The sequence below is a fragment of the Homalodisca vitripennis genome, chromosome 7 (genome assembly GCF_021130785.1).
Source record: "Homalodisca vitripennis isolate AUS2020 chromosome 7, UT_GWSS_2.1, whole genome shotgun sequence".
In the NCBI taxonomy this organism is placed as follows: Eukaryota; Metazoa; Arthropoda; class Insecta; order Hemiptera; family Cicadellidae; genus Homalodisca; species Homalodisca vitripennis.
The window spans coordinates 101,919,385-101,933,836 of NC_060213.1; the positions used below are offsets into that span (position 1 = coordinate 101,919,385).

Genomic DNA, 14,452 nt, shown 5'->3' on the forward strand with positions numbered 1-14,452 from the left:
ATAATCTTATTTGAATACATACATACATACAGATGGGAATTTAAGCATCGGAGACCAATGTTCACATGGTAAAATATGTATGTCTTGAATTGAGCATTAACGTGGTATTCCTTTGTCCAGAGATTAATGTGACACTTTAGATGGTTCTTAAAACTTAATACGCCTGTTATCTGGGATTTTTTCTCATCTATATAACCATATCTTTTCCAAAGCTTAAGAGGCCGTCATTTTTTATACCTTATGAGATGTGAAATACAGTCTTTTTTAATTACCTAACATATTTTAAAAATGTATTGTTTGAGTCCACGCTAAAATTTGTCGATTAAAAATTTGTGCTTAAATGCAAAAAGACTCTTTCTTACAACTTATTACTGGTTGATACTGACTAATGTACTCATCCGAGCTATGTTAAAGGTCAACCTTATTTAAATAATTGCGGCAGATAGTTTACAAGCTCCCGTCATATTTCATAAGCACATACGTATATAAACATTTTTGTTTTACGGTAGTTTTGGATTACATGGGTCATGATCGACGAAAATAAAAAGCATCTTTCAGATATTCTCTAAACGTAATGCTTTTTCGTACATTTCTTGAATTTAACAGAAAATACCCATTTTGTATATGATAAAAAATAAAGCTAGAGATTTTCCAAATTTCCTTGATTTTAGTATTTTATTAGTTTGTAATATTCTTGATCAAAGATTTTGTCAAAATTTCAGCAGACAGAAAATATGCGTTTCCGGAAGATGCAAACGCTTCCAAAACATTTACCATTTACATAAACAACAGGTTTCTGCCTCTCAAGTATTTAAATTTTCGCTACATCTGCATTCACATCGAATAAGCATTTAATTTTAACGCTATTATTTCTATTATATCTATTAATTTTTCGGTATTGTTTTGTAACTATACTGTAGTTCCCAGTATTTGAATTCCTGGTATAAACATTATTATTTAAAATTTGACGTTTTTAGGGGTAATTGTATATAATTATGGAAATTATTACGTACTAGAACATATTAATCAGTCCAAACATCAGTCGTGTAGTCGTGAACTGTATTACCACATTAGTGGACTGACAAGGTCAACCCTCAATAATGGTTCAATAGCCTGTGCGCGGTTAGTCTCATATATGACCTTGATATCATAGCTGGCTGGGATAAATTGTAAAAGTTTTTATCAAATTTAGCAAAATTTACTATGAGAATTTTGAATAGGCCACCAGAGTGAAACGAGAGAATGTACGAGTATGCAGAGTAAGTTATATTAATAAATATAATAAATACCAATAGCTAAAAGTGAGAATCTCATAAAAATACAGAAAAGATTTATAAATTTGGTACGTTACTTTTTTACTTAAGGAGTGTAGAGAGATCCGAAAACCCCCTTTACATAACTTTTTGATTAGTTTAACTGCACTTAATTATGTAGTTCACTAATGAATTATATCTATTAGGTAGTTTGACAGGAGAATATGCTCCAAAATTATTTCAAAACTTTTTTTAATAATTAGCAATTCATCATTTTCAAATTAAAGACAATTTAAAACAACAATACTTCTACTGTTACATATGTAGATTAAATTTAATTCACAAAGGTTACACAAACACTTTTGTTGTTAAATATTTCTCAAGAAAGGGTGTTCTTCTTTAAAACAAAATAGATTAAATTAAAGTTAACTTATTGTTTCAAAAATAAAATGGAACTAAAAATTGATCTTTCTTATAAAACACAAATAAGCTAAAACGTATAACTTAATCTAAATAACATACTTCTCTCTATTATAAACCAGGCTTAATATATATGAACTAAACACTTTCTGAAGAATTCTTAGTTCCATTTGTGATAAAACCTGTTACTATTGATATAAACTCAAAGTTCAAATTGTAATTTAACTATGCTTCCAAAATTTATTTTTTTAACTATATCTTGATGTATAAATGTTGACTGTTGTATACTGTATGGTTATTACGTGTAACTTTTAAATAATATTAAAATGGAATTTACTTAGAACAATACTTGCAACGACCTTTACTGTCTTGAAAACTTTAGTTAATTATTAAATAGAATCTAATTAAATGATCCCTGTAAAAGAAAGATAACATTAGTTGACACCAAAACTCCCAACTCAAAAATCGTAATTTGATTATAAAAGAGCTACTTTCACAATATCTCGCACAGGACCTTAAGGTAAAAATTTAAACGAAACCCGCTAATAATAAACCGCAGATACTAAAAGATATGCCGATTAGCGCGTGTCGGAGGTTTTCATAGCGATCCCTTCAACTAACCATCTAATTATAAGCAACACCTTTGATTGGCTTCCATCTATCCAATCACTGGCTCAGAGAGAACAAAAGTCAACTCTCATTGTAAACTCGTTACCAAAGTAGGGTATCAGAAAAACCTGCTGTATTATTGTACCTTCCTACATCTGCCGGCAATTGCTTGAAAAATTACGTATTTTTTACCTATATTTTGACATATTTAACTACATAATAAAATAATTTCGTATATAAATAAATTGTGATTTGCCTACATAGCAAATGCTTCAGTAAGTACTTCTGGTTCTACTCCTATTAGCCCCTCTAAATTAACTATATTGTAGCAAAAGTGAGTATATAAAGTTTTATAGTGAGGAACACTAACACAATATTAACTTTTTGATAGTTAAAAAGTGCATATTAAGAATGTGAAGTGTAAAAATCATGTGGCCAAGAAGATAGGCTTGGAAGTTTACTGAGATTGGTTATGTCAAAAACGACTTATTTCACAAATGGAACTGACAATAACAAGCTAAACTGTGTAGGAGACACTTCTTTTGCACTTAAGGATGACAGGTCATGTGATGTGAAAACCTCAGGATTATAGTTGCATATCAATAATTCTTTTCCTAAGTAACGAAAACAATCGACTGCACTTTACCAGATTCTATGCAAAATTACAAGAGTGTAAGTATATAAGGAAATAGTTATGTTGAACAAAAGATACGATTAAGAGAAATACAATGTATATTATATACTCGTAGATACAGAAAAAGTGTACACTACAGCAAATATAAAGGTATACAACATATTAAATCTAACGCATTTTGCATATGCTTACAGAGTAAAATTTATATTGTAATTAATAGTTGATGATGATTTAACTTATATTTGAAGTTTTTTCTGTCTAGTTAAAAATGAGAAATCGCCTTTTTTCTTGAGTATCATAACCACTTTTGATTATTTATATATTCATTATATATAGCCAATAGAGGCTAGGTTTCTTTCCTATGCCATATTTGACTATAATAGACTTTTTAAATGAAAAGAACAAAGAACATTTTTTTTTAACTTAAGTTCCAAGCATTTACATTCCAGACACCAACATTTACATTCCAGGCCCTGGTGCACTTGTCCACGGCATTTTGCCACTGCGAGTACGAAACTCTGGAGGAGGTGACCTACCCCTCCCCAGCCAACCCACACGACATCATCCGCGTCTGCCAGTGGATGGATGACACCACCCTCGAGATCATCACACCCAGGTATACAACTGGTTATGATTACTAGCACGTCTCAATCTGTAACTCTCCATGAATATTTCATTTCAGATTTTTAAATTCATATTTAAGAATATTAAAGTTACTTGTATTGATTGCAGTTTTTAATTAATTTTTCACAAGAACGTATAACTTACACATATGATTTGTACTGTTGTACTGTTTGTGCTATTGTACTGTTTGGTACACTACACAAAAATCATTTCTGTGGGATACTTATGATAATAGATCTTTGCCATAGAACCAATGTTTGTGTAATATCAAACTTAGGACATAAATTGTTGGATTGCTGATGTTTAAGATCCGTGTTATGAGGTAAAAAAACAATAATTTCCTGACCCAACTAAAGTAATATTAACTGATTGTATTTGAGAAGTATTAAAAAACTATGTAATAAAATCTGAGTTTATTATAATTATTAGAACATTTTACCGTTCTAGATTTGAATAAAGATGTTTTTTGTGACTAAATTGTACACTACGAAAAAATATATAACATTTTATTACTATCAAGTAACTATTAAACTGGCTTATGAGTAAATTAGAGTGTGCGCATACCTACTATAAAAATGTTTTCCAGCGTTTAAAATGTTCATTAGAATTTTAGACATTTTAAATATTCAATAATAGTGCTGAATCGAATATATTTTGATTGAAAGTAAGAAAATACTTTGTAAGCTAGAAAACTTCAAAAGAAAGTTGTACTATTTTAGTTAAAACTTTACTATCTGCAAACTAGGACCGTGAGGACCCAGAGAAGTTTAATATACGTTTTCTATCGTCTTGGTATGTCAATAAGGTTTCCCACCCTCTCTGTTATAGGCTGCTGGGGCCCCACCCTAACTGTTACACCTACTCCAAGAGACTAGCCGAATCTTTAGTGAGTGAATATGGAGCTATCATTCCCTGTGCCATCGCAAGGCCGTCAATAGGTAACATATGCAAGTCTGACGACTCTTGAGTTTCACCCTCCGTATTAAGATTATCAAAGTGATCTATTTAGAACATCCATTGGTTCTAAGAAATAACACATATTATTTGTTCATTAATGTAGCATCTTCCTTCCTGAATGGATTATTATACTGCAGTGTTTTTGTAATATACTGTATTTTCCTAACCATAAGAAATATCCAGCATTCACCTACAGACATCCAACATATTAAAAATAATTTGAAAAACTACAGCGATCTTTATTGATACTCCTTTACCACAGACCAACATTTTCAAAAAGTGTAGTCCGTGTGCGATCCTGCTGAGTTTATTATAAAGCTATTTAACTATTTTCTCAACGGTTTTTTTACGTTCTAGGGCGCTAATTCTCAATTTCAAATTTGTTGCCTTATTACTCGGAGGTTGTACATTTAACGATGCATAACACTTAAATGTGTTTACCTTGTTTAGTTTTCACCTTGTAAATTGAAAAGTAAAAGTTTTAAAAGGTAAAAGCTCTCAGTAAAAAATGAAAGTTTGAGAGATATGAAACAGAATTCTACGTTCTACTTTTGATTATTCGGTCCTTGTACAAACATGTTGAACTGTTCATTTCTATCTACTAACAACCAAGACATAGACATAATTAAGGTTTTCAAAGAAAGCTAAAATTAAACACTCTTTAAACAGTGTTCGAAATCTACTCATTAAAGGTTATCGGTCTTTCGGGACACAAAAGAAAATATAGTAGAAATATTATTTGGTACAGTAATAATTTTAATTTATTTAATTTTAATTCATATTTTTGCTCATTAGAGTATAACTACGACTACAAATAAAGGCATATCAGTGTTTGAGATATTGGCATTGTTCGTAGGAGAAAACTGAAGGTTGTTCCACTATTTAAAAGACTTAATAGTACTACCCAAAATTATTTGTACAGATAGCCGGTATTCTAGCAGTTTGTACTTCTAGAGCTTACGTGAAAGTTCCTTCAAAGTATTAAACTATTGTTTTCTTTACTGAAAAGTTTTTTTAGAGTATTTATATTTTACGGGAGTTCTAGGCATTCCATTAGTTAAATCAACGAATCTTTATTTATTGTCATTTCCATGATAATCTTTGATAATAATTTAAAAACTGTTGAGAGTAATTAAAGTTTTTATTACCTGTTAAAATGTATTCTTCCCGCATAATCGTGTTTTGGTTCAATGCTGCAATGTAGAGTTTTCCTTACAAGTAGGACACTATTTTGTTAAAATTATTAAAATAATAGAAGTTTAACAATAATAGTGAAACTAGTATTTAAATACAGCAATATTTAAAATCAAGCACATCATAATATGTTTGCCATATAAAACATTTGGGCGTTTAATATATTGTGTTTTTATTTTTAAAATGAATACATATTTACAGTTTATAGTAATATTTATTTGTTAATGTAACGGTACTTGTAAATAATTTAAAAAATTTAGAGTTGGTCCCAAATATTGTCTGGTTAGTTGAAATCATTACTGAATTCCTTCAATCATTACTAAACGAAGGAAATCAAGCAAAATGGATATTTTATGAAACAATGCATCCTTACAGCTCAACGTTATTGAAATGTATGTGGATAGGCAAAAGGGTTTCAGCATGGCCGCACCTTTTGTGTATGACTTGTGAATAATGGAGCAGTTTATTATAAATTCTCTCACTTTGAATTCCAGTTTATTGTTGAGAATCAACACCTGAATTATATTATGTTTTTTATGTTTCATAGTTGGGAAAGATGCTTCACTCCAGTATAATATTTTGAAACCTATAGCGAGGCTCCTAAAATAATAATAAATATAGTAAAACAGTACAGACCACTAACCTGTTTCTATAATAATAATTATATAAACGTTAGTGAATCACTTAAAGTACTGGCAAATTTAAATTCTTTCTATCCACACGATATCTTGAGCATGAACTGACATATATACTTGAAATATTCATGAAGATTTATTTCCGTATAAACAACAGATTGTTCTGTGGCGGGACCATTTCATGACATAAAGCTGAGTGTTAGAATATTACGTTGCAGAATAAACTATTTGTTCTTATGCTGGGATAGAATTAAATTTATTTGTATTGCATCATGAAAAAGACGTTAAAACACCCCTTACGAATCGATTTTCAAGAAAAGCTTTCTCTAGAATTTCTGGAGCTGCAACGTGAATTCAATTTAATAATACAGTCATATTAATAGATAAGGAATTATGTGAGGGTCTGCGATAGTAAACAACTTGCAACAACTATCTACTAGTTTTGAAATGTCCCTAGTGCATGTAAAGTGTTAGTGACAACAATGCTATTCCTTGCATATAATTACTTTTATAACATTGTGAAATTAATGTTTTTCTTAATATTCTTCTCATTTATAATGTACTTAGGCATTTAAAAGTATAGTTCACGCATGATTATTTTCTATTAAATCTTTGTAAACTATTTAATTAGGATGTTTTAGTTACACTAAACAAAAACAGTTTAGGCATGGCCTTGTAATATGTGATGAATCTTTATTTTATAAGTTATAATTTAGTTAAATACAATAATATATAAATCTAAAAAGTTATATCCTTTAAGCCCAGACTCAAGGAAAAATCTTGGCAATTGTATGAGCGTCAGTTGAACTTTGCACTTTAAAATTTAAATATACGAACACCAATACACTTTGTGCATATTAAGTCTGCAAAGTTAGTTGCACATCTTGTAAATATATCCTTTCCTTATCCTTCCGTTATTTCAAGTAAGACTGAGTAAACTACCCGTTCATTCATTGTGACTTTTACAAGTAGAATAATAGAGAAAACAGAAATTCCTCAAATATTTTCCAAACGATAATCTTATTGGTTAGCCAATCCAAAAAATTTTAGATATTAAATTTTTTTGTTTCTGAACCTCCGTTATAAATTTTAATACAGTTTTAAAAACTGAAACTGTCTTCTTGATTAAAAAAAGGTAGAATATTGTTTATTGGAAAAATTGGAACACTGTTATAAGACCTAACTTAAAGAGGAAAGCTGTGAAAGTTTGCACATAGACACTCATAAACGGTTGGCTTCCTTCACATTGTGATACTGCATTTTAACACTAAGTGCTTCAACAAACCATTCTTTAAAGAGTACAGCCCGAAAATCCGGAATTAGGCATCTTAATAACTATCATAAACGATTACTGAAATATTGTATTAAATTACTACTGATTTTCCACTTATACAGGGAGTAGATGTTTTGTAATCATAGTAGAATTGGACTCACAAGAATATCTGCATACTTTCTTCAAAATGACATCAAAGTAAACCTGCTCTCTGACACGTAAAATATGTTAAAGCGAAACATTGCAAGAGCTACGAGGATACCCTATTTGACTGAAAACCAGTTTCTGAGACCTTTTGTATATATTTTCTTGATTGCGGCAACAAATTAAACTTAGCTGTGGAGGCGGAAACACGAATAATTTCAATCACAAATGCTGTAATGCGCTCAAAACTTGATATAAGTGTTATTCCCTAAACCTTAGAGTTTTTCCAAACCAGCAATACATTATTATTTGTTAGGTATTTACTCACAACGCAAAGTCCCAAAAAGTTTAGAAATAAGAGCGAGAATAAATTTAATTAGTTTGAATTGAATGTCGATGTCACATATGTGAACACATATTTAGTCCTTATATATTGTACTTAACGAAATAGACACTCCTTATTATTAATGAAAGATGAATTAAACTACTTACCTGTCCACATTCATTACCCCTTATAAGTATCTTAGTATTAGATGATTCCAAGTTTTGGCTAACAAAGTTTTTGATCTGCCCTCAGTGACTCCAGCATTGCGAGAGCCTATGCCAGGATGGGTAGACTCCCTGAATGGTCCAGTGGGAGTGGTAGTAGGGGCTGGCAAAGGCGTTATCCGCTCAATGCTCTGTGGAGAACACAACAAGGCCGAAGTGATACCTGTGGATGTGGCTATCAACGCTATCATCGCTATCGCCCACAAGCGAGCCACACAACAGTGAGTATCAAAACAGGCATTGATGATAATGATGATACAAATCATCACCAAAGTCTAGGTGACTACTGGGGATGATGCTATCAACGATGTCACTCCCAATCATGCTACTCAGCAATGAGCACGACAGGTACAACATTGATATTAATGATGATAATATACTCGTACCAAGGTCGATGAGATAACTGGGGATCTGGGGATGATGTAATCAACCCTATAACCGCTTGTATGACCGCGATATGTATGGCATTGATTTAAATAATAAAAAAAACTATGTTCAAGGTGACAACTGGGAACGATGTTATTAGTGCTATCGGTCAAAAACAAGGCACACAGATGTGAGTATCAAAAAACGTACGTTATTTCTGGTAATGATCATTAATATACCACGGTCAAGGTGTCAACTAGTGGCGATGATATTAGCACTGCCGCTCTCCCTCCCATCCTATCACTCTCTCTCTTTCTCTCTCTCTCTCTCTCCCAACCCTAAACGTTATTTCCTAATACTACACACTTCTCTCTGTTGCTCTTCGCACCCTAAGGCCTGAACCTAAGACACCGAGCGGGAACTTACAGACTCTTACTTACTCTACCACCTTGATTTGTCACCTGCCTGTTGCTTTATATTTTTGTTCACTAGTCCATAAAAGAAATTAAGTTATACCAACACATTCTAAACTGAAGATATAGCAGTAACAAATGATATGTAACAGTATTTTCAATTGTAGTATCACTAAATCAAGGAATACAACATTTTCCAATATATATTTTTTATTTTGTGCAAGGCCTTTCTGAATCAAAGATTCCATCATGGGCACTTCACAAATTATCACAATTAATAATTTGTGAAGTGCCTGATGATGGAATCTTTGATTCAGAAAGGCCTTGCACAAAATAAAAAATTATATATTGGAAAATGTTGTATTCCTTGATCTAGTGATACTACAATAAACCGTTTTTTCAAAGCTCCAAGATTCTACAATATTTTCAATGACTAAAGATAGTAAAATTATATATGAACTTTTTTTAATTTGAGATATCTAAATAAGTTTAGAATCACATATGGACGTCATACCTTTGCCTAGTTTACAAAGTAATGCACAATGAGTGCTTATCGGATTTGTAATAACAACCCTGCTCTGCAGAGCTAACTACATCAAAGGCAATAATTAAGATAATAATTTTCGGTGACTGATTGATTCCCTCTCGCAAATGACTGGTTGCAATCATGTCTGTCAGTCCTCATGAACGCGAGTCGCTGCGATGGGGATCGCTTGACAAACAGTAATTAGTACTAAGTCACAAAGAACTGGTACACTTTGATGTTACTATTTCGGTTTGTGGTGCGATCCATTAAGCTGTGACTAACTACTCGGTTGGTTGTATACAGATTTTTCCATGTATTTAATTCAAATCGTATTGGTTGTTTAATTTTTTTTTAAGAATGATTTGATAATAAACTCAGCGTATAAAAGAAATATTTTATTGTGCCATTTATTACACATCTTGTACATTGTTTCACTAATATTAACATTACAAAAATGAAACCTGAAGCAATTAAAACACCAAACTTATCTTTAATACTACTACTTTTTCATTATCTGTAATATTTTTACATTGATTTTTCTTCGAATCAAGCCCTCTAGATCATTTAAGATTACTTATTTACTTCTGTTTTTGTCAGTAAGTTGTGTAAAACATAGAATTTGTTACATTAGTAACTGCATACGTGTTTATTGTATATTCCTAGAATTGTTAGATAAATTTTATTTTAAAATGCTTTTTATCAGATTTCGAATATTATGTTTAGATACCGGCATAAAGTATAGTAAGAAGAATGTATCTAATCTGAAAACAAGAACCTAGGCTTTATAAAGATAAAAATGTCCTTGCTTTGTGTATTTGGTTGTACACTGGCTTCATACCTACAAGAATTATTTTAAATCTAGGTGCACCACACATGGCTTTAATTCAAATTAATTCCCAATACTTCGTTATTTGCTCTTCTGTGATCTCCCCGTTCTGTTAGCTATTATTGCTATATTTCCGTGATAAGCAACATAATAACGAATAACATACTGAGGTATCAATAGAGAAAAGAAAAGAAGAACAATGAAAAGGCCGTCATTATAGAACAATATAAATCCTAAATCGTCAAGGAGGAAAGGATATTTTTTCTTTCCTGTAAATGAATGTAAATACGAACCTGAGCAACGACTGAAGTAACAAAATTTAAATATACTGTTTTAAAAATAATATGTTGCACAACATTAGTTTACAAAAGCGATGTTGTTCCCAAAAGGTTATCTAGTAATCCCAACAAAATGTGTTACATTCAATATGAATGAATGAATGAATGTTTATTCCATCAAATGTACATGAAATACACTTAAAAATGACAATAGTAAAGCACTAAACAGAATTGTTTTGAAAAATAAAATATTTTACTAGTTATCTACCTACCTAAGATATTAATTGAATAATTAATAAGGAATAAAGCCTGCATGGGCATTCAGCCTGTGCGCAGGCTTCAGTTGATCATCCGCCACGATAACTTAAAATGAAGACCTTGATACCTTTAATAGCATTTAATAAATAGAATGTGCTAGAATTTTGAACATAAAATGTATAATTTAAAATAAAAGAAAGAAAACACGATTTAATATAAGAACTGGCTTGTTACGTTTAATAAAAAAATAATTCAGTGTTACTATAATAAAGCAATGTTTATATATAATAATTCAACGGCATCATATCATTGTGTTTGGCCCAGCGGAGATCAATTCAGCATGGTTCTATGTAGTAATAGTGTAGTAGTGTAGTGTGTACTAATGTAGCGTCTATTATGAATGGTATATATCCAAATCTTTATTGCTGATTACCTCAAACACATACTAAGCAGAAAACTTCTTATAATTATCAAATTCAGTTATCTGTAGTGACCATCACATACTATTAAACTTTCAAAAATAAATTACAAACGGCTAAATATTCCAGTATGGAGTTAGAAGATCCGGTGCCCGCATACAACATATCTTGTGGCGAAGTGGCTCCTATAACCTGGGGCGAGGTTTTGAAGAGGGGAAAGAGTTTCGGCTACAACTACCCCTTTGAGAGTATTCTCTGGTACCCGAATGGCACGATAAGAACCAACCGCCTCATCCACGGGCTTGTGGTTATCCTGCTCCAAGTCCTGCCTGCCTACTTCATCGACTTCCTCATGGTGCTCTTCCGGCAGAAACGATTGTGAGTCGGGTTTCAAACATAACAGTGTCTTAGACAATTACAATTAGTATAGTGTATGCGCACTAGTACAATCATATTAGCTTCCTGAATAGTAAACCTACTGTAACGAATTTATTAAAATATTGAGGGGATAAAGCTGACACATTTTATTGAATTAATATAAGTTTAACATTATAGATTGTTTTATAGATTGAGAAAAATCTGCTAGACGATTTCGTTTGTATAAAATATTAGATTGTTTTGATTACATTGACACAAGAAAATGTTTTTATAATATTTTTATCAGCGTTTTCAGTGCAGAGCGTTTTTAAAATATAGCTCCTCTTAAATATTGCAAGTTAAGTGTGTTTATTCTCCAAACATATATTCTTTCAAAGATTGAAATTTATCTGCTACTAAGTATATCAAAATGACAGCTAAAAATTAATGGAGTTGTATCTTCTACTAGTGTAATACCCTCTGCCAATTAACTGTAAACATCTAAAAAAATACGTAGTAGTTTAAAAAATTTAGAATTTGTTACATTGATATCTTAAAAATCAAAAGTGTTAAATCAATTGAAGGCTTCCCTAATGTAAAGGATTTTAAATGAAGTTATTCATTATAGACTTTTTCTCCTCGAATTCTGGAAGTTTACAATGTTGCTTGTTATCCCCATAGATGCAAAAATAAATATAACAAATATATATTAAAAATATTCTGCCACTATTACTTTCTTAAAACTAATTACTGTTGTTGAGTGTGTTCTCCAAAACATCCCAATATAAAATCCCTTAATATAATGTATTACATGCATTTCACTTATAACAATTTTAATTTTTTTTGTGAAATTAATTTTTTTCCAAAGTTTTCTAGTAAGAAGGAAGGCCTGATGAAAGCTATGTAACTAGGAAATGTCGCATAAATGGATCGTAATAAATATTATGAAGTTACGAATTCATTGACGCCTGAGTTTCTTAGTTCAGCTATCTAAATTCAAGTACATAAGAATTGTTTAGTCATGTGATTTTGTTTATATTCTGCTTAATTTCCATGTCTCTCTTGTGAATAAGCATGGTAAGAGTGCAAAAGCGGATCTCTGTGGGGATGGAAGTTCTGCAGTACTTCACAATGCGCAACTGGCACTTCAAGTCTGACCGCACAAGAGCACTCACCGATGGTATGTCGGAGAGAGACAGGCAGACCTTCTTCCTGGCCAACGTAGAGTATGACGTGGATGAGTACCTGGTCAACATCGTGTTGGGGGCCAGGCAGTACTGCATGAAGGAGCCGCTCAGCAGCCTACCTACGGCCAGGAAACACCTGATGTGGTGAGTTTCCCCATGCAGTTTTTCGAGGTCCAGCAGAAAGGATTTACAGAGTTAGTAGATGTTTTCCTTTCAACTGAAAGTATTTAAAGCGTACCACTTCATAATTTCTCTGCTAATATTTATTTAATACAATTAACGTCATACAAATTTAATAAATTGTGCGTTTAGTTTATGTGTAAGAGTTAGATGGAATTACATGTATGCTGTAATTAGATATAATAATATATTTTATTTATTTAACCACAAATGGTTTTTTTAGACAAATTTATTTTTACTTTCCATGAAAATTAAAAAAAACTACAAACTAGACAAGATTTTTCCAAACTGACATATTTTTAGATTGAATATATCTAAAATTTGAAATATAGAACAGGTATTTTTCATAGTCATTGTGATTGATGATTTATATTCTTTTTCCACAGGCTGTTCTGGCTGGACTGTGCTACCAAGGCGGTGCTGGCAGTTTTACTAGGATGGCTACTCATGGGTTGGATAGAGACTACTCGCTCCTTCCTGGACTACTCAGGAGTGCAGCTGCAGAGGATGCCTTTTATCAAAGTGTTCATACCTAAGTAGTTGGTCCAGGAAATACCCAATGCTGCCTAGGCTATTTGTGATTTGAAACATGTGTACTATACTATAACTTTGGAAAGAATGTAGTTTTTAGTGTTTAGACGTACGTATTTGATAACTGTTCTTTGGATAAGCTAAAAACAACTTTAATGTTATTTAGCTTTTATTAATTATATAATTATAAGGGGTATTGAATATTATAAAGCTTCCAGACAAATTCAAAAATTAAATAATTAAACCGTCAACTGTATAAAGAATTAGTAATAGAACTTATTCAGCAGCACTTAACTTTGTTGTTAGTATAACTACCGATAAGTAAATGTCTCATAGTTGAGGAGTAGTTAGTTTTATGTAACATTAAAAATTAAAACTTACACAAACAATAGAGTCTAAAAAATAAATATATTTATACTTAAAATGTTATGGTCTGTTTAAATAAATATTTAATTTATAAAGATTTATAATTTTTCCTTAACCTATAACATGTTATTGAATTAAATTAATTCTTGTATAAAATATGTAAATATGTAGGTCTCAGGTTTTGAAGTGAAACAAGTGCACGATTCCATTTACTGTACAGTTTCTATTGTCACCGCATCTCCATAGTTGCAACTTATTAAAATAAAGTTGTCTACTTTTCTCTTTTAAAGTAAATCCTTGCCAATTTTTAATCTTGTAATTTCCGACCACAAAAAAACTCAGTATTAATTACTGCTAACTATTATTAAACATTTAATTATAATTTGGACTGCAGAATATTTTTCCCGTCACAATCTTCAAAAAATTAAGCAATTTTACTGGCCTATACATCAG

General features: G+C 31.4%; 1 protein-coding gene across 1 annotated transcript in view; it reads left to right on the plus strand.

The window, feature by feature from the left end:
• The window catches only part of LOC124366109 (putative fatty acyl-CoA reductase CG5065), a 107,341-nt gene extending 93,419 nt beyond the window's left edge, over positions 1 to 13,922 (plus strand). Inside the window, exons 4-9 of the mRNA XM_046822375.1 lie at positions 3,387 to 3,532; positions 4,369 to 4,478; positions 8,321 to 8,513; positions 11,508 to 11,756; positions 12,809 to 13,066; positions 13,489 to 13,922. Coding sequence (XP_046678331.1) covers positions 3,387 to 3,532; positions 4,369 to 4,478; positions 8,321 to 8,513; positions 11,508 to 11,756; positions 12,809 to 13,066; positions 13,489 to 13,642 — 1,110 coding nt within the window. The 3' untranslated portion in view covers positions 13,643 to 13,922. The remainder of the gene's footprint in view (positions 1 to 3,386; positions 3,533 to 4,368; positions 4,479 to 8,320; positions 8,514 to 11,507; positions 11,757 to 12,808; positions 13,067 to 13,488) is intronic.
• The last annotated feature ends 530 nt before the right edge of the window (positions 13,923 to 14,452 follow it).